The sequence below is a fragment of the Schistocerca serialis genome, chromosome 9, assembly GCF_023864345.2.
Source record: "Schistocerca serialis cubense isolate TAMUIC-IGC-003099 chromosome 9, iqSchSeri2.2, whole genome shotgun sequence".
Lineage (NCBI taxonomy): Eukaryota > Metazoa > Arthropoda > Insecta > Orthoptera > Acrididae > Schistocerca > Schistocerca serialis.
The window spans coordinates 534829156-534856234 of record NC_064646.1 but is presented as its reverse complement, the minus strand read 5'-3'; the positions used below and the strand labels follow the sequence as shown (position 1 = coordinate 534856234).

General features: G+C 41.6%; 2 protein-coding genes across 2 annotated transcripts in view; one reads left to right on the top strand and one right to left on the bottom strand.

The window, feature by feature from the left end:
* Positions 1–3633: 3633 nt before the first annotated feature.
* Positions 3634–4068, top strand: LOC126419752 (molybdenum cofactor biosynthesis protein 1-like). Its single transcript, XM_050086928.1, has one exon. It carries the CDS (start codon positions 3634–3636, stop codon positions 4066–4068), a length of 435 nt encoding a protein of 144 aa, XP_049942885.1.
* Positions 4069–10026: 5958 nt separating this feature from the next.
* The window catches only part of LOC126418816 (uncharacterized), a 202241-nt gene continuing 185188 nt past the window's right edge, over positions 10027–27079 (bottom strand). The window contains exons 7-8 of the mRNA XM_050085759.1: positions 23468–24264; positions 10027–10209 (exon numbers count right to left, since the gene is read on the bottom strand). The gene's annotated coding sequence lies outside the window, so the exon portion shown is untranslated. The remainder of the gene's footprint in view (positions 10210–23467; positions 24265–27079) is intronic.

Genomic DNA, 27079 nt, shown 5'->3' with positions numbered 1-27079 from the left:
GTGATGGTTTGTTATTGTTTCCACCCCCCTCGCCCAGCTTCCCTCAAAAATGCAACTCGCTAGCAACCTCACTGTTAGTATACGACAGACATCTACAATTTTAATAACAATAATAAACACACAAAAATATATTAAATTATTCAATATAGTAGCAACAATACAAATAGGTGGATCAAAGAAGGAAGGAAACATAGAACAAACAAAAGAACTTCAGAAAGTGTACAAACTGACATGGACACACAATAATAAAAGAAACATTTCAGTACAAGGCAAACACATGCGCTACAATACAGTTATAGTATCAGAAGCACTCTTCGCATCAGAAATGACCACAATCTGAGGACCAGGCACCACAAAGCAGAAAGAATACAATGCAAAATCCTCAGAAAATTTTTTGGAGCAGTGCACAGAGATGGATGAAGAGATCAACCAGAGAATTATATGAACACAGAGGCAGACTCAGTCACAATCAGAAAACACCGACTAACATTCTGTGGACACATACACACAATGAATAGCGACAGATTCACAAAGGGATTTAGGATGTAGTAAATGCCTTAAAGGCATTTAAAGTAGTAAAGGAGTTTTGCTATTTGGGGAGCAAAATAACTGATGATGGTCGAAGTAGAGAGGATATAAAATGTAGGCTGGCAATGGCAAGGAAAGTGTTTCTGAAGAAGAGAAATATGTTAACATCCAGTATTGATTTAAGTGTCAGGAAGTCATTTCTGAAAGTATTCGTATGGAGTGTAGCCATGTATGGAAGTGAAACATGGACGATAAATAGTTTGGACAAGAAGAGAATAGAAGCTTTCGAAATGTGGTGCTACAGAAGAATGCTGAAGATTAGATGGGTAGATCACATAACTAATGAGGAAGTATTGAATAGGATTGGGGAGAAGAGAAGTTTGTGGCACAACTTGACCAGAAGAAGGGATCGGTTGGTAGGACATGTTCTGAGGCATCAAGGGATCACCAATTTAGTATTGGAGGGCAGCGTGGAGGGTAAAAATCGTAGAGGGAGACCAAGAGATGAATACACTAAGCAGATTCAGAAGGATGTAGGTTGCAGTAGGTACTGGGAGATGAAAAAGCTTGCACAGGATAGAGTAGCATGGAGAGCTGCATCAAACCAGTCTCAGGACTGAAGACCACAACAACAACAACAAATGCCTTAATAAAAAAAAACCAGTTGGTTTCAAGAAATAGAAGAAGGCTACAAACAAGCAGGAATCAGAATGGAAATGATGAATGAAAGAGACAAATTCAGAAACAAAATTATGAACATAAAACTTGAAGTAAAGGGAAGGAAGAAAACAGAGAAAATATGTACATATCAAAGGAAACAAGAACACAGTCTAAGAATGAAAAGATTTTGGGAAGAGAAAAGGGAGGAGGAAAGAAGGAAAAAGCTGAACAATCACGTACCAACCAAGTTGAACTCTGTCAGAGTGTGTGCTCACCATCATTATTTTAATAAACATTATGACTGAACAGCGGTCTACAAACACATGTGAATGAGGGGAATACTGTTTCTATCAGTGATTTCCAACTGTGTTCGGGAAGTCATTCTTTCTGTTGTTGTTGTATCGGATCTGTTGACAGCTGGTATGTTCAACCCAGTGGTGTGCAGCTTTACCCGGCTGGAATGTTGTCAATCAGACCAAAAGCATGTCCTTGTGGGCAGACCCTAGCACGAGCAACTGAAAAGTGTCCTTTATTAAATGTAGCTTGTCATTGCTGGAAGAACTTGGCATTTTTGACACACTTCTGTTTCCACGCTACCTCCTTCTCCAAAAGTTATGCGTGCATTTGGAAATTGGTGAAGTAAGAAATATAAAGACATTGTGTCATTCTGCCACATCTGTCTGTAGTGTGCATTTTGTGGTGCGTGTACGATACAAGGCATTTAGGTATGGTGAGATTACTTAGCCATTAGTGTTCACAATGGCTGGCATAAAGGAAACATGACAAGTATTACATTAGAAAGCAACAGCGATAGCTTTCCGACCGCATAAATTCTACTAGGCAGAGTCAGAAGCAGACACAGTGGCCTGTGCCAGATACGAGGGTTGGAAGTGGCTGAAATGTGAGTCGTGGGACAGAGAGAAAGAGAGAGAGAGAGAGAGAACACACAGACAGCACCATAAACCATTCCCCATCTCTTTCTGCACAGAATGCACCACACTGCTGCCTTCTTAAGGGCACCCCAGTATAATATGTTGTTTGGGAAGTGGGTGGTAGTTATCATCATTGCTATGACCTCCCCTTGTATCCACTCCTGCAAGATTGTGAAATCTACAGCCACTGAGCAGATTTATGTGAGATGTTCCTATCAACTTTGTGTAATATTCATATTGCACACTTCTGCAGACGAAACAGATTATCGACCTTAGCTTAGGAAAGAAAAGAATCATCACAGATCATTAAGGTTCAAAGAACTTGTCTTGAACACTGTAAGGGATCCGTGATCCCACAAACATAGATGCTAGTATCTGACGCCCAGGTCGATAGCGGACAGGAGTCGATTGTCGAGCGCTGTAGTAGGCAGTGAGACTAGTGCTGAGTGCGCAGTAGTATGGTAGAGTGTCAAGTGAGAAGTAGAGTGGGAAAGACGGGCAAGAATGGTGGTCTAGTGAGTTGTAAACGGTAAAATTCACTGGAGTATGACGAGTGAGCACGTCCCCCTGATCCTCGTGGTGTTGACTCTCACTAATGCCGATTCGCGAGTGATATGAAACAGAAAGTGACAAGTGCCAAATTACGTGTTTCGTGTCAACCGCATCAGCCAGCAACAACCATGGATTGCAGTGAGGATTGTTATGAATGTTAACCATCAGCATTGCCTGTGACAAAGTACTGAAAATCAGCAATCAATAAAAAGAGATAACCGCAATTAGACGTGTAAGGCAAAGGTAGCAACTGCCTCAGAATTTGTGTGTTAGTAGGAAATATATATCAGTTGTACATCACAACCTTTGTGATACTTAATAATAGACAAACTTTCAATCATTAGCTATTCCGTCTCAGAACAGCCGCATTCGGTTGAAATACTCCCGAAACCACAGCAGAACAAAGCAGAACAACCAATAGCCTTTCATCCAGTAAGCACACGGTCATATATCATAATAATTAACTGTTTGGTGGCTTCGGTAAATTACCCAAAATCCAGTAAAGGAATTAATCGGGGGTGTTTCAACACGAATGCTTAAAAATTCTTTTGTAGTTAACCTATTTTCAGATTATGAAGTGTTCTTTGTTACAGCTTGTATTTTTGTTCCAGGTGGCACTGAACTTGATGGCTGTAGTGATGTCGTGAAGGCACAAAGTCGGAAGTTGTTAATCCTTCATAAACAAGATTTTCAAAAGTACTTCTTCTCAGAAACCAATATTTCGCCCCTGTTTGTGTCGGATACACAGATGTCTCAGTTGTTGTCACATAATTTGAGTGTAGTGACTGAAGCTAGAAAACAGTTTCTTTTGCTTCCCTGTACCCCAAGCATTATGTGCAATGCAGGACTCCTAACAAGACAAACACACAGAGCACAGCCCTCTGTCTTCTCTTGCCGTTTCTGCAGTTTGGGAGCACAGTCCGGAAGTCTGACTCATGTTGACCGGACCGGCAGGGCGAAAATGGTCGACGTGGGTTCGAAGCTGGTGGCAGAACGGACTGCTACAGCACGAGCAAAGGTTTTTGTGGGACCCAAACTGATGAAACTCGTACGAGAAAATGGCCTGAAGAAAGGTGACGTACTTAGCGTTGCTTGCCTGGCGGGAATTGTGGGGGCCAAGCAGACGTCCAGCCTTATCCCTCTGTGTCATAACATATCTTTATCCTCTGTGGCTGTGGACATTGAACTGGACTCTGCTCTCAACTGTGTGATTATAACTGGCACGGCAAAGTGTAGAGGGCAGACGGGCGTGGAGATGGAAGCTCTCACTGCTGTATCGGTGTCTGCCTTAACAGTGTACGATATGTGCAAAGCTGTGAGTCATGACATTGTGATATCTGAAATAATGCTTCTGGCCAAAAGTGGGGGAACTAGAGGAGACTTCCACCGGACATGAGCATCTGTGTGGGTCAGTGAAATAAGTTAAGTATACCTGGTGTGATGTAGGCAAATTTCAAAGTCTGTTCATAGTTATCATAAATTATATACACATCGAATTGTTCCTTTTTCCATTTCCAGGAGTGTGTACACATCGAATTGGCCTGAATATAAGTTGCACCTTTAATTTCGAAAAAGAGAGAAACTTAATTAAAAATAATTTGTCAAGTTGCCCATTTACAAAAGCTTTTCAAAATGTGATTTACCCTTAACCACTTTTTTTGTAGTACACTGTAGATAAATTACGCACAAAAACAAACCTTTCAGTTGCAGTTATCATGTAAGACACTCTTAACTTCACTAACATTCATTGTTTTGTCACTGTCAGTATTTTTGTCACTCTCCTCCCAAAGTACAGTGCCGTCGCTACAATCCCGGGCATTGCATGTGCAGCATTTCTTTTTAAAAAGCACATCTGTTAGATGAATAACTGTGAGTTTGAAATTTGCAACGTAACTGTACCGAATTCCAAAATTTTCTCTCAATGTTGTGCTTCATTGGTGAAGAATAAATTATATTCTTTAGTTAGGGAAAAACTGTGCCTGTCCCATTGTCTAAAATAGTGAAACTGTGACAGTGGTAATACAGAGGGGTCCAGAAAAATGTAGACTCTCTTTGATAGTCAATATTGATGGAACAAAATGGCATAGTGTCAAAATTCTTGCATGGGAGGAAGATCATTTTGTGTGTTCAAAGTGACACCTGTTAGCAGCCAAGCAACATCAATGTTGCTGAATTGTTGACTGAAGTACAGCTGTCAGTGTTGCCAGTGTGGTAGCCGCACAGGATGTCTTGATGGTCTCTCATATCTCATTCAGTGTAGCTGGGTTCTGTTGGTAAACTTTGTTTGTTGAGGTCCCCCATTGGTAGAAGTCGAGAATTGTAAGGTCCCGTGACCTTGGTGGGCACTTGACAGCTCCTCTTCGACTTATCCGTCGTCCAGGTAGATTTTCATCTAAGTAGAATCTGATATCTCTGTGGTGGTGAGGCGGAGTACAGTCTTGTAGGTAAAAATCTTTTGTTTCCAAACACCTCTTGGATGGCTAATAAAATCAATGTTTGCAGCATATGATACACCTCACCAGTTATGTACCTTCAAAGAAGAATGGGTCAGACAAACAATACTATGACGGACCACACCACACATTAACACCAAGTGAAGTAACATGTTTGTCCATGTGAACATGAGGATTTTCAGCAGCCCAATACACGCAGCTATGACAGTTTACATTACCATTCAGGTTGAATTGTGCCTCATTAGGCCAGATAACCTTCCCTGCAAACCATTCATCTTCGTGAAGCATGCCTTCAGACCACTCGTAGTGCTCCATCCTTCGATTCGGGTTGTCCTCATTCACAGTGTGAAACAATCTTGGAATGTACACTTTCCACTTTGCAGTCTTGTATGTATAATAATGTCAAAACGTTTGTGACACAACACACTAGGAGAAGCTCAAGTTTCAGATACACGTTGATTGCGTTCTTGATGATGCTATCTACATGTTCATCCACACTCTGCAAACCACTATGAAGAGTATGACAGAGGGTACATCTCACTGTACCAGATATTAAAGCTTGTTCATGTTTCAAGACCATTTAAATCTTTCTCTGCATGCTGTAATTAATCTAATATTGTCCTCACGGTCCCTATAGGAGCAATAGTTACAAGGTTGTAACATATTCCTAGAGTCGTCTTTTGGTAAGCATACTTTCTTAGGATAGTGTACATCTTATCTTGAAGCGTCTGCCAATTCAGTTATTTCAGCATCTCTGTGACACTCTCCCTTGGGTCAAACAAACCTGTGACCATTTGATCTGCCCTTCTCTGCATGCGTTCAAATCACCCATTAATCCATTTTGATACGGGTCCCACACATTTGAGCAATATTCTAGGATGGATCATACAAACGATTTGTAGAATGACTGCATTTCTATGGTATTTTACCAAAAAAGAATCTAACTCTTTCGCCAGCCTTACCCCTGAGTGGGCCTATATGACTGTCCCATTTCATATCCCTACAAAGTGCTCCACCCAGGTAATTGTATGAATAGACTTAATCCAAGCAAGACACCCTGACACTGTAGTCATACCACACTGCGTTTTCTTCATTTTGCAAAATGCACGATTTTACATGTCCAAACATTTAAAAGAAAGTTTGAAATTATCAAGATCTGACGAATGTTTGTACAATTTCTTTCAGACTGTACTTTATTCTAGATAAATGCACTATCTGTGAAAAGAGTGCTTTACTATTAATATTGTCTGCAAAGTCATTAATGTACATGAACATGAACAGCAATGGTCACAACATACCTCTCTATGACACATCTGAGGTTACTTCTACATCAGATGATGACTCCCCACCCAAGATAACATGTAAGTCATTCCTACCAAAATATCCTCAATTCCAGTGACAAATTTCACTCGATACCCCTCACGGTAGCAATTTTGATAATAAGCATCAATCTGGCACAAAGTCAAAAGCTGTTCAGAAATCGAGAAATACTGCCTGCACCTGTCGAGTCAGGAAGACGAAAGTTTGAAGGTCAGGATGACAAAACAGATATTTAATACTCTTGGAAACAACCTTAAAGTTTCTGACGTGGTTCAGGGGAATGACAAAGGGATCTTTGACAGGCTGGATTAAATCTAGGCGGCGTCTCAGACTGACCAGAGTTACAACTTTAAAGGCTTCTACGATGAGCAAATACAACGGGCTATTGGAGGAAGAATGCAAAGGCAGCTTCTAGTAATGTGCAATTGCTATTCTGCATGGTCTTTAATGGCCATTATCAAATTTTAAAAAATTAAGAATAACAATAACACAATACACAACAGGAAGGGTACAGCAGACTTTCCCTGATTGTTCCTTACATTACCTTTCCTAGATTTTTTTTTTTTTTTAAATTATAATGTTTCTAAGTCTTTCCTGGTTTCCATTGAAAGGTTTGGATTGTTTCAAAGATTAATTTACACATTTTTTAATATTTTAATGTATTCTAGGACAGGAACTCAAAGAGCACAAGTATAAAAAAACTGCATGTAGGACATTCATGTAAAGCTTCACATTTTTAACTGCAAGGTAATGCCAGTCTATTTTGTTACAAGAAAATGAATCAGGACTTAGTTCTCCAGAGCTGATACTATTATAAGGAGTTGTGATGGAAGAACATGAGTTCCAAACAATGGATGCCTTGGATCTGTTTGCTGCTGCTTCTTTTTAATCTCTGCTGCTAATCCCATGAGTGAAAGATCTCTACCAATGAAAAAGTAGATTTGAATGACATTAAGTTTCTTCTCTTGTCGATAGTTGTTTCTACTGAAGAGAAATGAGTCTGGTCATCTTTGTCCATTTGCAGTAATTCAAATGTGTCGTAGCACCTGACATGTATGCTTGAAAATAACAAACGATCAAAATTGTAATTAACAAAAGTATTGACAGCAGTAAGCTGTATTTATCACATTCAAAAAGTTTGTAAAAGCTGTGGAGCCTTGTTTTATCATGTCAATCCATTTGTGTCAATGGCTAACAGAGTACCATTCACCATCATGTCAAGTGGCAATAACAGTTTGCTTGCATCATAAATATTGAGTGTCAAAAGTTAATTCTAACAATATGAAATAGGACAGATTGCTACTCACCAGTTAGAGCAGGCAATGGGCAGCAGACAAGCATATTGAAAAAAAAGAAACTGTCAGATAATATATACTCAAAAAAACACTTAGGTACTGAAGGAATTATCGAAATACCAAATAGGGCTGAAATCAGTAAATGTGACATACATGTGAAGACAGAAAAATAATTACAGTTTCAGAAAAAACTGGATGATTTATTCAAGAGAAAGAGCATCACAAATTGGATGAGATGGTCCACCTCTGGCCCTTATACAAGCTTGGCTCTGGCTGATAAGAGTTGTTGGATGTCCAACAGAGGGACATCATGCCAAATTCTATTCAAATGTCACTGTAGATAGTCAAAATACCGAAGTGGTCTAACGGCCTGCCCATAATGTTCCTTACATTCTCAATTGGGGAGAGATCCAGCAACTTTGCTGGCCAAGGTAGGGTTTGGCAAGCATGAGGACAAGCTGTGTGCGGACAGGTATTATCTTGCTGAAATGTAAGCAATGTATGCCTTGCCAAGAAGGGAAACAAAATAGGATTTACAGTATTGTCAACAGACAACTATGCTGTAGGGGTGACATCCATGTCACCCCTACAGCATAGTCGTCTGTTGACCAAAAGGGATCTGTTACGAAAAGAAATCGCACCCCAGATCATCAGTCCTGGTAGTTGGACCGTAAGGGATGTGACATTCAAGGTGGTATCCCACCGTCTGGGGCGTCTTCAGGCACATCTGTGCTGATCATTGAGGCTCAGTTCATAGTGGGATTCATCACTGAAGCCAATTATATTCCAGTCAATGCAATTCCAGACCAGGGACGTGCCTGGGGACACACCAGATAGCAGTGCGATACCAACCCGGCTGCTGGCTGCCATACAGCCCAACGAGGACTGATGGTCTACTGTGCCATTTCTTTTCATAACAGGACCTCTTTGGTTGTCATCTGTGTCACCATTACAACACAGACATCTGTTGACGATATTATAAACCCCATTTTGTTTCTCGTCATGACAAGCCATCATTTGCTTACATTTCAGCAAGATAATGCCTGCCCACACACAATTTGTCTTCATACTTGCCACACCTTATCTTCACCAGCTAGGTCACGGGATTTCTCCCCAACTGAGTATGTCTGGGGCATTATGGGCAGGGCCACCCAACCAGCTCATGATTTAGACAATACAATGCGCCACTTGGATAGAATTTGGCTTGATGTCCCTCAGTAGGACATCCAACAAATCTATCAATGCCAAACTTGCTCAAGAGTCAGAGGTGGACCAACTTGCTCAATTTGTAAAGCTCTTTCTCTTGAATAAATCATTCAATTTTTCTGACATTGTAATTTTTTTTTTTTTTTGTGTCTGTGCACGTACATCACATCTACATATTTCCATCCCACACAGATAATTCTTTCATGCTGCATAATGTTTATTTTTATCTTACGAGTGTAATCTAATGGACAGAGCCCACCTCAGCATAGGGAGTCTCTGCTGGTTGGGAGTGTGGAGGTGGACAGACAGAGAGAGGTGTACTAGGGGGACGTAATAGTGTGTGAGGTTGGAATGGGAGCAGGGGAGGGCATTGAGGTGTGGGGCCACGGGAACGAAGCCTAGAAACTCTAGCTGTGACATATTCTTCACTCCTGTAAACCCCGTTACCTAAACCTTTGCTAGTCTCTCTGTCTCACATATCTAGGCCTTTACCTGCTCCCACCCCGGCCTCACACCACCACACCTGCTAGATGAGGACTGTCCCATACTTTCTAATATCTAAAAATCTTCCTTCAATGTGCCAGTCTGCCACTCAGTGTCTCCTCTAGGTGGGGAGCAGAAAGCTATCCTATTCCATATTATTGCTATTCCATCCCAGATTTCCCAATGCTTAAAAATTAATTTTAGGCTTGCCGTAAAGTATTACGCAAACACTAATTGGTTATTTTTTCTGATATTCAAATTATATTTTGCTCTCATTTTTGTCCCTTTATCTAATCAACTTTGCAGTGTGACATTTCTGATGAAAGTACGAGTTATTCAGAAAGTAGGTAAAAAGTAGTGAATTCTTCCTTTGAATCACTCTCACTTTGTCTCAGGCGCGAGCAAATGTGTGTACCTGAATATGCATTTAGCTCTATCAAATTATTTTCCCCAACACACAAAATGGGGGTCATTATTCAATTTATCTTGAAAGTATGTGTGAAACACACTTTCCACAAAAATGCTCAGATGCATAACTCTCAAAATATGTGTTTGAACAATAGGTCTGGAATTTTTAAAGACAAGGTGAAGAAACCATTGGATTGTATAATTTTTTTATTAATCACAAAGAAACAACATGATTCAAAGACATCAACAACAGCAATGGAAGTTCAAGTGAATTGTCTGCCTCCAATTCTGATCACAGAGAAACACTCCAATAGGAAAGAGGGCACAACATCCTGCTCCATTTTCAAAAGCTGCAATGTCAAATATTACAACCTGTAAAAAAAATGGTCATGTGAAAAATATTGTTTACATATCGATTACAGTAACAGAGGCATATATGGTCTAATAGGAAGGGGGAACAGAAGGGCAGGACATGGGGAACAATGAACAGATGAGATGTGAAACCACGGTAAGTTAATAGTGGTGATAATGCCAGTTAATTACATGTGTGGGAAAAGCAACCACTCTTGCAACTCAGAGCTACTCTTGTTTCTGCAACTGATCTTCCGTTCCTTCATTGTTCCTATTTTTCTCATATTAATAATTCCAGTTATAGAAGGTTTTCTAACTAAAAGCTTATTAGCACTTTGTAATGAAACCGATAAACAATACAGTCTCATTCTCTAATGGAAGAACACAGTACATCGCGTTCGTAAATAACTTGATCCAACAAAACAGTGGACATTCATTACATGACATTTAATTTTAAGTATCAATGCAAACACTTACATAAAACATTATTTACACTCAAAACCCATTATTCAAAACATGTTCATATGTGTAACTGTTTACAGTAGCAATTACTAATATAGTTACTATTGCTAGCTTTAATATGGATTGTTAAAAAGTTTAGAAATGTTAACTTAAAAATGAACTGTAAGCAAAATCTTTTCTGTTAAAAAGTTAATGTTGAAACCACTGGAGAAACATTATAATGTATTATTGTAGTCATCATGTACACTGAAAAAAAAAAAAAAAAAAACATTGCAACACCAAAAAGTAATTAACGTAGAGTAATGAAATTTCAGGAACATATATGTCTAAGTAACTTATTTAAGTGATTAACGTTGCAAGATCACAGGATAATATAAGTGCGAGATACACCATTGCAAATGTGATACACTAATACATTGAAATCCAGTGTAACTGCCCGAATGTAAGCATGTAAACGTGCATGCACTGTGCTGGATATGAGTTTGTGGGATGAAGTTCCATGCCTGTTTCACATTGTCATCAAAACAGGGATGGTTAATGCTGTTTTTGAGAAACACTGGAGTTGTTCGATGATGTCCCGTGTGCACTGAATTGGAGCCAGACCTGGTGATCAAACAGGTCAAGGCAACATGTTGACATACTGTAGAGTATACACCCATGCCTCCATCTTTGCTACCCTCCCTGTTTACCTCTACCCTGTTGCTTCATAACCTGGGTTGTGAGTAACTGAATCCACTTTCTCTTCTTCCCCTTCTTTCCCCTCTCTCCTCCCTGACGAAGGAACAAAGTTCCAAAAGCTAGGATACGTAAATTTTCTGTTATGTTTTGTGTATCTATTGGCTGTACTGGCCAGCCCCTCTATCTCTTTGTTAGTATTTGTTTCACGTCTTTATATGAGATTTTCCATCATCACAATAATGTTAGTTTATAATTTACGGACAGCCTAATCCATTATTTCCTGTCAAGGTTAGAAGCTTTATTAAATCATAATTTTTGTCTTGGTAAAATAAAGGTGATTAGATGTTTCCCTCATGCACATGTAAGAGACTGTCAGTTCACATCTACGTTTATAATCTGCAATCCACCAGGAGGTGCATGGTACAGGGTAAGTCCCATTGTACCAGTTATCAGGGTTTCTTGCTGTTTCATTCATGTATCGAGAATGGAAGAATGATTGTCTGAATTTGTCTGAATGCCTCTGTGTGAGCAGTAATCATTCTCATCTTATCTTCACGACCCCTGTGAGAGCAATATGTGGGGGGGTTGTGGTATATCCCTAGAGTAATCATTTAAAGACAGTTCTTGAAACTTTGCTAATACACTTTATTGGGATAGTTTACACCTGTCTTCAACAGTCTGCCATTTCAGTTCCTTCAGTATCTCTGTGACACTCTCCCATGGATTAAGCAAACCTGTGACCATGCTGCCTTTCTTTGTATACATTCAATGTCTCCTGCTAGTCTCATCTGGTACAAGTCCCACACACTTTAGCAATAGTCTAGGGTGGTGGGCGGAGGGGGGGAGGGGGTCACACGAATGACTTTTAAGTATCTCTTTAGTAGACTGATTGCATTTCCCCATTATTATACCAATAAACCAAGGTCTACAACCTGCTTTACCCACAACTGAACCTATGTGATCATGCCATTTCATATTCCTACAAAGTGTTACACACAGGTATTTGTACGAGTTGGCAGATTCCGACAGTGACTCACCAATATTATAGTCACAGGATACTAAGTTTATACATTTCTAAACATTCAGAGCAAGTTGCCAATCACTGCACCATGTTGAAATCTCATCAAGATCTGAATGAATATTTATGCAGCTTCTCTGAAATAGCACTTCATTACAGATAGCTGCATCATCTGCAAAAATCCTGATTTACAGCAAGGTCATTAATGGACAAGAACTGCAAGGGCCCCAACACACTTCCCTGGGGCACACCTGAAGTTACTTCTACATCTGATGATGACTCTCCATCCAAGGTACCATGCTGTGTCCTTCTTATCAAAAAGTCCTCAATCCAGTCACGAATTTCACTTGATACCCCATATGATCGTACTTTTCACAGTAAGTGTAGGTGTGGAACAGAATCAAATACTGTTAGGAAATCAAGAAACACTATCTACCTGTTGCCTTGATCCAATGCTTTCAGCAAGTTATGTGAGAAAAGTGAGAGTTGGATTTCATATCATCTATGTTTTTGAAAACCATGCTGGTTGATTCGAGAAGGTAGTTCCGTTCGAGATACCTCATTATGTTTGAGCTCAAAATATTTTCTAAGAATCTACAACAAATTGATGTCAAGGCTACTGGATGGTAGTTTTGTCACTCCTACAACCCTTCTTGTAGACAGGTGTGATCTGTAACTTTTTCCAAAAACTGGGTAAGGTTTTTTGGATAGATTACAGTGAGAAGAGAGGATAACTCAGCCACAAATTCAATATAGAATCTGACTGCGATTCCATCGGGGTCTGGAGCTTTGTTTAATGATTTCAACTGTTTCTCAACACAACTGACACTAATACCTATTTCGTTCATTTTTTCAGTGTACGAGGATTGAATTGGGGCAGTTCTCCTGGGTTTTTATTTGCAAAGGAACATTTGAAAATCGAGTTCAGAATTTCAGCTTTTACTTTGCTACCCTCAATATCAGTTCCTGTCTCACTTGCTAGGGACTGGACACTAACTTTTGTGCCACTAACAGCCCTTACATATGACCAGAATTTATTTGGATTTTGTGAAATGTCATTTGACAATATTCTGCTACAGTAGTCATTGAAGGCTTCATGCATTGCTCTCTTGACAGCCAAACATGTTTCATCCAGCCTCTCTCAATCTATAATCCTACACTTTGTTTTACACGTATTATGCAGTAATCTCTGTTCCTTTAGAAGTTTTCTTTACAGTGACTGTATACCATGGAGGTTGCATCCCATTATGAACTGTTCTACTGGGAACCTATCTACTCAGTGCGTGGTCAACTGTTCTTTTCAAGTAGAGGAAGAGCACCTCTACATGCTCCTGACGTGCGCTGAAAGTTTCAAGTTCCTCACTGAGATAAGATATTACTGATTTCTACTTAGTTAACTGAATGCATAATAAGAGGGAAACATTCCAAGCAGGAAAATATATCTAAAAACAAAAATGATGTGACTTACCATACGAAAGCGCTGGCAGGTCGATAGACACACAAACAAACACAATCATACACACAAAATTCTAGTTTTCGCTACCAACGGTTGCTTCATCAGGAAAGAGGGAAAGACGAAAGGATGTGGGTTTTAAGGGAGAGGGTAAGGAGTCATTCCAATCCCAGGAGCGGAAAGACTTACCTTAGGGGGAAGAAAGAACAGGTATACACTTGCACACACACCCATATCCAACCACACATACACAGACACAAGCAGACATTTGTAAAGGCAAAGAGATTCGACAGAGATGTCAGTCGAGGCAGAAGTACAGAGGCAAAGATGTTGTTGAAAGACAGGTGAGCTATGAGCAGCGGCAACTTGAAATTAGCAGAGGTTGAGGCCTGGCGGATAACGAGAAGAGAGGATATACTGAAGGGCAAGTTCCCATCTCCGGAGTTCTGCCAACGCAGAAAATCTTTTTGGTTTCGATGCCTTTCACATTTTTGGGTTCTCCATAGATGACTCTGTCAATATTGTCTCTGACGCTATTCCTTATGCTCAACTGGATTCCTTGTCGACTACATTTTTGTCCCTTTTTTCTCCCAGTTTAGGCCGTGCGAACGACTTTGAAGCTCATATTACGCTCAAACCCACTGCTCGGCCTAAGTTTTTTCGGGCTCTGCCCATTCCTGTGGCCCTTCGAAATCGGGTTAAACGGGAGTTGGATCGTCTCACTGCGTCAGGGGTCTTACTTCCTGTCACTTCCAGTGAGTGGTCACAGGCCGCTGCCCCGAAGTCATCTCTGTCACCGTGGCCTTCGCCTGAGAAGCCCTGGCAGCGCATTCATGCTGACTTTGCGGGACCTTTTTTAGGTACTTATTGGCTCCTTGTAATTGACGCCTACTCTAACTTTCCTTTCATTGTCCGTTGCATGTCACCTACCACCGTGGCAACCACCAGTGCTCTCGCCCGCATTTTTTCTTTGGAAGGCCTCCCCTGTACTCTTGTTACTGATAATGGTCCGCAATTTGCCTCTTCCGACTTTGCAGATTTTTGTGCTCGTCACGGCGTTACTCATGTCACGGCCCCGCCGTTCCATCCACAATGCAACGGTGGGGCTGAACGGCTGGTCCGCACATTTAAGGCTCAGATGTGAAAACTTCTGACTTCTTCTGCTGCTGATGATGCGCTTCTCCTGTTCCTGGCGTCTTACCGTTTCACCCCCATGGGTGATCACAGCCCGGCTGAGCTCTTACATGGCGACAGCCCCGCACGCTACTTCATCTTCTGCGGCCTCCCTCCTCACGGCCGCGGGTGCCTTCCCTTGGCCGGTTCACCGCCGACGACCTCGTCTGGGTACGGGGATATGGCAGGTGGCCAAAAAGGAGCCCGGTCCGCATCTTACGACACTGTGGCAGACGCCTGTATGAAATCCAGATGGACATGGGTGTTGCAGTGCGTCATTTGGACCAGCTTCGGCCTCGGGTGCCAGCAACGCCTGTTCCGAATGCCGCCACACCACCTTTGGCTCTACCTGATGCTCGGGATCTTGGCATCTCTCAATACTCACAACGCAGCCCTCTCACCGTCATTGCGATGCCAGCACCAGAACGGACGCCACCAGGAGACGTGCCCATGCAGGAACCGGAGGATCATCCTCTGTCAGAGTACATCTACTCGCCTCCTTCTCCAACGGACGCCGACACATCGCCCACGTCTCCTGTCATTTCAACCCATTATCATCGGGGACACTTCCGTCCGTACGGGAAGCCTACTCCTCGAGACTTTACGGCGAGTCAAACAACGCCTATGGACGTTAGCCATCTCCAGGACACCTCCATCAAGACCAGTGCAACAATTTCAAAGGGGGGAAAAGTGTTGTGACTCGCCGATTATTCAAAGTGCTGCCGCGCAATTACACACGTCCTCTACGTGCGGCGCTGTCTGCCAGCCATGCAGCAGCTGCGCCACCTAAGCGGCCAGCTGAGCAGCGGCCGCTAGACTGAGACTCAGTGTTGAATCGAATGCCGACTTGTACACAGGTCAACTTACTCAGTGACTTATATGTGTTGTTGTGTTGTTCCTAAATATATGTGTTAAACTTGAAGTTCTAACACTTCTCTTTGACAGTAATCTTTTATACAATTCTATTCTACTAGAATGATCCTGCAGTTAATGAGGTCCCAAATGTTTCATTGTATCCTCAATTGACTGCTCTCTTTCTTGATTTTAGTTTCAATATTACATTTCTCCCCCCCCCCCACCCCCCCTCCTCCTCTCCACCCTCACTCCATCATTTTCTATGCTGATCACTTCTGCTTTGCAGTCAATATTAGAGGTGAAACTGGTGACAGAAGACATGCAGAAAATGTAAGTCTATATGTCTGTCAGTTTAAATATTTTACAATAAAATATGAGCCTAAAGTATGCTTTGTGAGAAAAAACTATCAGAAACATAATAGTATGTGAAATAACTACCTCTATGTTATTTATATGAAATCAAATAACAACACCAAAACATTTGATGATGAGCACTGTAAACAGAAATTGTAAATGGAAACCACTGAAATTGTAAGGTACCAAAAATGTTGTCTTACACTTGGGACTAAGAGAACTATGTCTACTCTAAGTGACGTTAAAAGGGCAATATCACAGCCCTTGACCATTTGGTACCTCAAAGATTTCCAGTTCTTTGCCCACATTCTCCGCCAACTGAGAACATAAAGGGTGGATTTCACTTCATGGTCTTCTTTCCTGCACTTAGCTTCCAAACATCAACTCTCACATATAATTTAAAATCAACAGTACAGGATGTCAACAGCATAGAAACAAAACCAAATACACACAATTATAATGTTGTTTTCAGACTTAGGCCTGTAAGTTCAATATTATATTCTCTTAGTTTTTTGTTCTTTTCGAGGGTTTTGAATGGATTTAAGAACACTAGAAACACACGATTCTATGCCTTTAGCAAACTCAAGTGGTCCACTTTTAACTAAATTTGAGTTTTCTTTTACACTGAATAAGATGCTGCACATTGTTCCCAATTTATTTCTTGGGTTGGTAGTAAAATATTTAACCAATGGTGGTCCAAAATTTCCATACAGTTATTTTATAGTTTCTGTTTTTAGGACTTTTCCAATTTAGGAACACAATAAGGATCTGTTGAACCACATGCTGAAAACTATAAATTTCTACATCAATTCTTTAAGTCTGAAGACAACATAACCATACCATTAAACAGAGACTCACATTACACAGGACTGAAAAATATGCACATAAAAACGCACATCACTAAAAATAAAAATAAAATTATATTTATACGCAGGTACTACTCAGGACAGTAAAATGTTATTATAAATGAAACAACCAAAAAGAAGACATCAGGGGTAACATGAGAAACTAAAAAGGTTTTCAGCTAGTGAAGGAGGCAAGTTGAAAGTATATTTTACAACAACAAGCATTTTTGGTTACATTCAAAACATTTGTGGTACATTCAAAACATAAATAAATCATGAAGCTAGTTGTTTATCTCACCATTTTTTCAAGTTGCGTGAAAATTGCACAAAAGTAGGGAACACCATTTGTGCCGTAACAAAGAGCAGAACAGCATTAGATGAAATATAAAATAATCCATTCACTGTTCAATAAAACATATTAGATATTTATGGCAACTGAGTTTAAATTCACACTAACCACAAAAGCAAATCAGAGTAGTTAGAAACAGGATAAGTTTAAGGAAGAAAAGTTGAAGTACAAGATGGAGGAAAGGAAATATGAACAAGCTTTAATATCTGGTACAGTGAGATGTACCCTCTGTCATACTCTTCATAGTGGTTTGCAGAGTGTGGATGAACACAGTTCTGTGTTTTATTTTAATGACAATTATTGTCAGTTTCTTCTTGTTTTGTTTATAAGAAAGGAATGAGGACATCATTAGATCTTTTGAAGAGTACACAACATAAATCACAAAATGTTATTTCTGTATTAGCAAAAAATTGGACTACATTGTATGATAGAGATGAAAAAGAAACCGTGATTAAATTCTTTCTGTGTTAGATTCCTGAACCTGCCGATCTTTGAGAGAGAGAGAGAGAGAGAGAGAGAGAGAGAGAGAGAGAGAGAGAGAGAGAGAGAGAGAGAGAGAGATAATTGGGGGGGGGGGGGGGATGGGATTTAATTGTATCCCCCCATGCAGCCGTAGCATTTTGGCATGTCGTACATTGGTCAGATCATCAGTAGCTTGGAGGACTCGTATGTAGGGCATAAGCAACACACACACACACTTAATAATAGTCAAGAAAATTTGCAACCGCAAAATATTGCCTCAGTACAGGTTATAGAATCTAATATACAACACAGATATTTCAATATGCATATCCAGTTACTGGAATAGTGTTATTAAGAAAGCTGTTGAGAGACAGAAGTTTTTGCTTAAAATGTTATAATTTACACCAGATGATGTACAAAATAAACTCCAAATTACTGTAACAACATAGTGCACAAGGCACACATTCATTTTCTAATTACAACAATCATACCCCAAACTATAACAATTAAAATATTGAAGACCAGCATTAAATTTTCCAACTACAACCAATTCCTCCATTTTACAACAGCATAAATGAATGCAGCTCTTTTTCCCCAAATTTCCTGCTTCAGAGTATTACTGTCATAATGAAGTCTTTTAAGAATTAGAGGCACAAACAGATTAATAAATACAAACAAAATCAGGACTATTCAATTTGCTCAAGGCTACCAAATGAAAGAAGAAAGGGGGCTAGGGAGGAGAAAACAAGATCACATAAGAAAGAAATAAACTGCTGATTGTTTGCATCATTCCTAGATTCAAAACCCTAAGCAAAAGAAACGGTGATGGTAGCATTGATTTAAAATCATGTCAGAAAAGACGGCAGCTAATTCTAGGTGATCCTCCATAAAGCCATGGTCTCACGTTGTCAAACCCCTGCGGCATTGTTTGAGGGACAATGATTTGACATTGATTGTTAAGTCAAAAAGGCAATGCATCTTTGACTGAAGAAACAATCAAAAATATATTCTTTTAATGGAATATTTACATTGCAGTGTACTGATCTGAGAAACATACTGAAAAGAAACATGACTATGTTGAGAAATTTTCATTTTGTATTTTCTTATATTTGTAACCGCAGTACATGAAAAAAGTGACACTCGACATTTGAGTTAACTGAAAGATGAAAGATTAGGGTTTCATGCCCTGCCGATCCTTGTCCCCAAACAGGGACAGCCCGCAAACAGAATTCTACCAACCAGCTTGGACTGAAAACATAACACACAAGAATCGTGCCCATGAGTGTAGATGACACTCGGAATATCACGTAACACGGATACCCGAGGACGGTGTCTGTCAGAGCAGATTGCAGATGAAGCATGAAGGCTGAGGGAACAAATTACAGACCTGCTCCATCTGATGATCAGTCTCAAGTAGCACTTTGTAAAAGCAACAACTAATGTCACCGAAATATGCGAGTAAGACAATGATGTCCGACTGTGCAAAGGACAACTCGGGAATTTCAGCAAACTTCTGGAAAAACCTGAAGAATTAAATTGACAGAAACCTGTTCTGGATTGGTAACTTAAAAAATAAAACATTTTCAATCTCTGGACAAGTCACACACAAGAAAGATAATAGGCCTTTAAAAAAGAGGATACCATACAGTGTAAAGCTGAAACATGTAAATTAGTCTGGCCAATATGCTCTACACCTGAGCAAAAGTGTCAATGAAGTGGTGCACCTTTTAGGAACTGTTAAAAAAGTGTCATTTTACATCAATGAACACAGCAATGACAACCTGATCCTAAGAGAAAAGAGCTGATACACACTATTCATTTAAGAATGAACACTTCACCTCAACTTTTCACAGCACAGGACCATCAAAAATTGAAACAATAGAGCAACACAGAGGACGCTACCACACAGCTGGGGGAGGGCACAGAGAGAGAGAGAGAGTTTAATGACCTACTTACTCACTTTTTACTGGCAACAAGATAAGAGTGCAGGTGGTGTCATATCAAAATTGTAGAGAACATGCACGAGAAAAAGTTTTAACAACAGCAAATTAACGTACTTGCTAGTGCTTATTTTTTGTTTTAAATATCTCTCTCAAATTGATTAGGTATTGGAAAAAGAAAGATAAATATTTTGAATTAAGACTTAAAACAGGATGGTACCGGGTACCATACTGGCCTGAATATAAGATACACCATTTCTACAAAAAATCTCCAAAAAAATTAGAGTATACAGCACACCCCATAAAAACTGGGACTTTTATGAATCATAGAAACCTCAACTGTAGTGCTTCTTCTTAAGTTTGAAATGAAACAAAAATATCACTACAGTTTGTAAATCAATTGTTGTGTATGAGGTAGCAATGCAAACATTCTCTTTGTTGATATCCCATTTAGGTAGTGACTACAGAGGGATCCAGAAAAGTGTAGACATTTTCTGATAGTTATTACCTTTGGAACAATGTGTTATATGGCTGCAATTTTGAGTGGTAGCATAAACCACTGTTTTCCCAACAGATCTTGTAGTGTGGGTTTCCAGCAGATGACAATGCAGCACTGAATGAAGTACAACTATTGTTTGACCAATGCAAGGCTTTACTGAAACAACAATTTATTGTATTTGGTATCAATTTTAAGCCGACAATACTGTTTAAAATGTGCACAAGGAAAGGTCCTCCGAACAAGAACATCAACCTCCAGGTTCCAGCACTGCTGTATTGCAACATTTTTCTAGATCATCTCAACAATCTATGAAGCAGGGTGTATGGGGAAGTGGGATAAGCTGATCAAGTGCATGATAAATTCTGAAGACTGCAAAGTGGAAAGTGTACATTCCAAGATTGTTTCACACTATGAATGAGGACAACTGGAATTGAAGGATGGAGCACTACGAGTGATCTGAAGGCATGCTTCACGAAGATGAATGGTTTGCAGGGAAGGTTATCTGGCCTAATGAGGCACAATTCAACCTGAATGGTAATGTAAACAGCCATAGCTGCGTGTATTGGGCTGCTGAAAATCCTCATGTTCACATGGACAAACATGTTACTTCACTTGGTGTTAATGTGTGGTGTTGTCCGTCATAGTATTGTTTCTCTGACCCATTCTTCTTTGAAGGTACATAAATGGTGAGGTGTATCACATGCTGCAAACATTGATTTTATTAGCCATCCAAGTGGTGTTTGGAAACAAAAGATTTTTACCTACAAGACTGTACTCCACCTCACCACCACAGAGATATCAGATTCTACTTAGATGAAAATCTACCTGGACGACGGATAAGTCGAAGAGGAGCTGTCAAGTGCCCACCAAGGTCACAGGACCTTACAATTCTCGACTTCTACCAATGGGGGAACTCGACAAACAAAGTTTACCAACAGAACCCAGCTACACTGAATGAGATATGAGAGACCATCAAGACATCCTGTGCAGCTACCACACTGGCAACACTGACAGCTGTACTTCAGTCAACAATTCAGCAACATTGATGTTGCTTGGCTGCTAACAGGTGTCACTTTGAACACACAAAATGATCTTCCTCCCATGCAAGAATTTTGACACTATGCCATTTTGTTCCATCAATATTGACTATCAAAGAGAGTCTACAGTTTTCTGGACCCCTCTGTATTACCACTGTCACAGTTTCACTATTTTAGACAATGGGACAGGCACAGTTTTTCCCTAACTAAAGAATATAATTTATTCTTCACCAATGAAGCACAACATTGAGTGAAAATTTTGGAATTCGGTACAGTTACGTTGCAAATTTCAAACTCACAGTTATTCATCTAACAGATGTGCTTTTTAAAGGTACGGTTCAAGAAATGCTGCACATGCAATGCCCGGGATTGTAGCGACGGCACTGTACTTTGGGAGGAGAGTGACAAAAATACTGACAGTGACAAAACAATGAATGTTAGTGAAGTTAAGAGTGTCTTACATGAAAACTGCAACTGAAAGCTTTGTTTTTGTGTGTAATTTATCTACAGTGTACTACAAAAAAAGTGGTTAAGGGTAAATCACATTTTGAAAAGCTTTTGTAAATGGGCAACTTGACAAATTATTTTTAATTAAGTTTCTCTCTTTTTCGAAATTAAAGGTGCAACTTATATTCAGGCCAATTCGATGTGTACACACTCCTGGAAATGGAAAAAGGAACACATTGACACCAGTGTGTCAGACCCACCATACTTGCTTCGGACACTGCGAGAGGGCTGTACAAGCAATGATCACACGCACGGCACAGCGGACACACCAGGAACCGCGGTGTTGGCCGTCGAATGGCGCTAGCTGCGCAGCATTTGTGCACTGCCGCCGTCAGTGTCAGCCAGTTTGCCATGGCATACGGAGCTCCATCGCAGTCTTTAACACTGGTAGCATGCCGCGACAGCGTTGACGTGAACCGTATGTGCAGTTGACGGACTTTGAGCGAGGGCGTATAGTGGGCATGCAGGAGGTCGGGTGGACGTACCGCCGAATTGCTCAACACGTGGGGCGTGAGGTCTCCACAGTACATCGATGTTGTCGCCAGTGGTCGGCGGAAGGTGCACGTGCCCGTCGACCTGGGACCGGACCGCAGCGATGCACGGATGCACGCCAAGACCGTAGGATCCTACGCAGTGCCGTACGGGACCGCACCGCCACTTCCCAGCAAATTAGGGACACTGTTGCTCCTGGGGTATCGGCAAGGACCATTCGCAACCGTCTCCATGAAGCTGGGCTACGGTCCCGCACACCGTTAGGCCGTCTTCCGCTCATGCCCCAACATCGTGCAGCCTGCCTCCAGTGGTGTCGCGACAGGCGTGAATGGAGGGACGAATGGAGACGTGTCGTCTTCAGCGATGAGAGTCGCTTCTGCCTTGGTGCCAATGATGGTCGTATGCGTGTTTGGCGCCGTGCAGGTGAGCGCCACAATCAGGACTGCATACGACCGAGGCACACAGGGCCAACACCCGGCATCATGGTGTGGGGAGCGATCTCCTACACTGGCCGTACACCACTGGTGATCGTCGAGGGGACACTGAATAGTGCACGGTACATCCAAACCGTCATCGAACCCATCGTTCTACCATTCCTAGACCGGCAAGGGAACTTGCTGTATCAACAGGACAATGCATGTCCGCATGTATCCCGTGCCACCCAACGTGCTCTAGAAGGTGTAAGTCAACTACCCTTGCCAGCAAGATCTCCGGATCTGTCCCCCATTGAGCATGTTTGGGACTGGATGAAGCGTCGTCTCACGCGGTCTGCACGTCCAGCACGAACGCTGGTCCAACTGAGGCGCCAGGTGGAAATGGCATGGCAAGCCGTTCCACAGGACTACATCCAGCATCTCTACGATTGTCTCCATGGGAGAATAGCAGCCTGCATTGCTGCGAAAGGTGGATATACACTGTACTAGTGCCGACATTGTGCATGCTCTGTTGCCTGTGTCTATGTGCCTGTGGTTCTGTCAGTGTGATCATGTGATGTATCTGACCCCAGGAATGTGTCAACAAAGTTTCCCCTTCCTGGGACAATGAATTCACGGTGTTCTTATTTCAATTTCCAGGAGTGTATAATTTATGATAACTATGAACAGACTTTGAAATTTGCCTACATCACACCAGGTATACTTAACTTATTTCACTTACCCACACAGATGCTCATGTCAGGTGGAAGTCTCCTCTAGTTCCCCCACTTTTGGCCAGAAGCATTATTTCAGATATCACAATGTCATGACTCACAGCTTTGCACATATCATACACTGTTAAGGCAGACACCGATACAGCAGTGAGAGCTTCCATCTCCACGCCCGTCTGCCCTCTACACTTTGCCGTGCCAGTTATAATCACACAGTTGAGAGCAGAGTCCAGTTCAATGTCCACAGCCACAGAGGATAAAGTTATGTTATGACACAGAGGGATAAGGCTGGACATCTGCTTGGACCCCACAATTCCCGCCAGGCGAGCAATGCTAAGTACGTCACCTTTCTTCAGGCCATTTTCTCGTACGAGTTTCATCAGTTCGGGTCCCACAAAAACCTTTGCTCATGCTGTAGCAGTTCGTTCTGTCACCAGCTTCGAACCCACGTTGACCATTTTCGCCCTGCCGGTCCGGTCAACATGAGTCAGACTTCCGGACTGTGCTCCCAAACTGCAGAAATGGCAAGAGAAGACATAGGGCTGCGCTCTGTGTGTTTGTCTTGTTAGGAGTCCTGCATTGCACATAATGCTTGGGGTACAGGGAAGCAAAAGAAACTGTTTACTAGATTCAGTCACTACACTCAAATTATGTGACAACAACTGAGACATCTATGTATCCGACACAAACAGGGGCGAAATATTGGTATCTGAGAAGAAGTACTTTTGAAAATCTTGTTTCTGAAGGTTTAACAACTTCCGACTTTGTGCCTTCACGACATCACTACAGCCATTAAGTTCAGGGCCACCTGGAACAAAAATACAAGCTGTAATAAAGAACACTTCATAATCTGAAAATAGGTTAACTACAAAAGAATTTTTAAGCATTCGTGTTGAAACACCCCCGATTAATCCCTTTACTGGATTTTGGGTAATTTACCGAAGCCACCAAACAATTAATTATTATGATATATGACCGTGTGCTTAATGGATGAAAGGCTATTGGTTGTTCTGCTGTGGTTTCAGGAGTATTTCAACCGAATGCGGCTGTTCTGAGATGGAATAGCTAATGATTGAAAGTTTGTCTATTGTTAAGTATCACAAAGGTTGCGATGTACAACTGATATATATTTCCTACTAACACACAAATTCTGAGGCAGTTGCTACCTTTGCCTTACACGTCTAATTGCGGTTATCTCTTTTTATTGATTGCTGATTTTCAGTACTTTGTCACACGCAAAGCTGATGGTTAACATTCACAACAATCCTCACTGCAATCCATGGTTGTTGCTGGCCGACGCGGTTGACGTGAAACACGTAATTCGGCACTTGTCACTTTCTGTTTCTTATCACTCGCGAATCGGCATTAGTGAGAGTCAACCCCACGACGATCAGGGGGACGTGCTCACTTGTCATACTCCAGTGAATTTTACCGTTTACAACTCACTCGACCACCATTCTTGCCCGTCTTTTCCGCTCTACTTCTCACTCGACACTCTACCATACTACTGCGCACTCAGCACTAGTCTCACTGCCTACTGCAGCGCTCGACAATCTACTCCTGTTGGCTATCGACCTGGGCATCAGATACTAGCATCAATGTTTGTTGGATCACGGATCCCTTACAGTGTTCAAGACAAGTTCTTTGAACCTTAATGATCTGTGATGATTCTTTTCTTTCCTAAGCTAAGGTCGAAAATCTGGGGAGGGGCGGGAGTCAGCACACCCTGTTCTGGTCACTGCCAGCTTTCTTGACCTCAGAGTCACTACGTCTCACTCCAACAGTTCCTCTATGGGCATCACAAGGCTTGGTGCACCTCGTTCCAGTCCTCCCACCAAGGAAAACCACGGGCAGTACTATGGGTGAGTCACAGCTGAGCAGCTGCCTTCCCCCTGTACCTGCAGTAGCTGCGAGAGGATATTTGTGTTACACATACGCTAAAACTGGCGTAGATGCCACAGGACACTTTTTGGAGTGTCACTAACAAGCACACGCTGCTACACACTTGACAGTGCTAGGTGGCCAAGAGTTCTGGCTCAAAGTTCCTGCAACTGTGGTTGGAACTTCCCCAGTGTGACTCTCCCATTCTTTAATAGGGTATTTCAGTGTCCGGGGCACGTTCACATTGGACAACACTGTCCAGTACAGGCTGCTGTCTTCCACCCGTGCTCTCTTGCACTGAGCATTGCATCTTGCACAAGTGAGTCATAAGGACTCCCCTCTTCTGTATGTACACTAAAAAAGCAAAATTGTCTTTTCAGACGAAAAAGTAAAACTGTCTCATACCCACATTCTATCCTTAAAAGTATCCTTATGTCTGGGAGACGCAGATCCACCGAGCAGATCCCACCCGACGACCCGTAGCAAGACTGCAGCACAAGAGGCAGGAGTGCCATCTGTTCCCTTCGACGTTTCTGTCTTGCTTTGCCACCTATCAGTAAGTGATGAACCAGCTAAATCTGGACTTTGCTGCCACAAATCAAGAAGCAATGGCTCGGAGACAGCATGAGCTCATTGTCCAACTGACGTGTGGACATTGGGCATTGTTCAAGGAAATGCTTGAAAAGTCATATCCCACAAATTCCCAAAATTACACAAAGCAGGAAACTTGTTGAAGCTGTCAAAGCCCTTACCACCGCAGTTCAGGATGCAATAGCAGGTACCATTAAGGTACTTATACCACAAGAATGCTCAAATGGCCCTGCTCCCAGAAATACAGGGGCCAATGTCAATGAGAGATCATCTCGGGAGATACTGGCTGTACAAACAGCATATTAGCAGGCTCCAGGGGATCATACAGGCTAAATTAAAACTTTTAAAACCACAAACTGGGACAATACACTCGCAGGGCTGCACACCACATCACCTGGAGTGTGGCAAATAGCTGTCCACTCCACCAAGAAGAAATACTACACTCCAAGTTTACAAATACCTTACAGACCAGCATTCTCCATGGAGGAGAAGCATGAGCTGATGACCAGAACACTAGCAACATCATTCACACTGAATCTGGCTCCTTCCAATCCAGCACTGCTACTTGAAATGGACCAGGAGGTTACACGGCTTGTAACCCAGCCCAAGTGCAATGTAACAATACATACTGCTACACATGAAATTACACAGGTTATTAAGCACAAAACAGCTAGAAAAGCTCCTGGTCCCAATCACTTTCAAAACCGTGTCACCCAGGAGTTCACGAATAAAGCTATAGAGCATCTCACACATATGACGAATACCATTCTACAACATCAACACTTCCCTGTCCTGATGTTCAGGATGCCAGGGAAATACCACTCCCTACCACAAAATTACGGAGCCATCAGCCTGCTGAGCTCCCTGAATAAGATTGTTGAGAAGATGATTCTCAAACATCTTACTATGCACTGCAACACCAATGACTCACTGAGACTGGAGCAATTTGGATTCAGCAATCACCACTCCACAACACAACAACTCCTCCATGTAGTAGTACATATTACACACACCCCCAACACCAACAAAGCTACAGGAGCGCTGATCCTGGTCTTCAGTCATCAACGGCACAATCGTCTCATTCGCAAACTCTGCACTGCTAGTCTCTCCGACGAGCTCGTACATCTTACACACTCATATCTCACCCACAG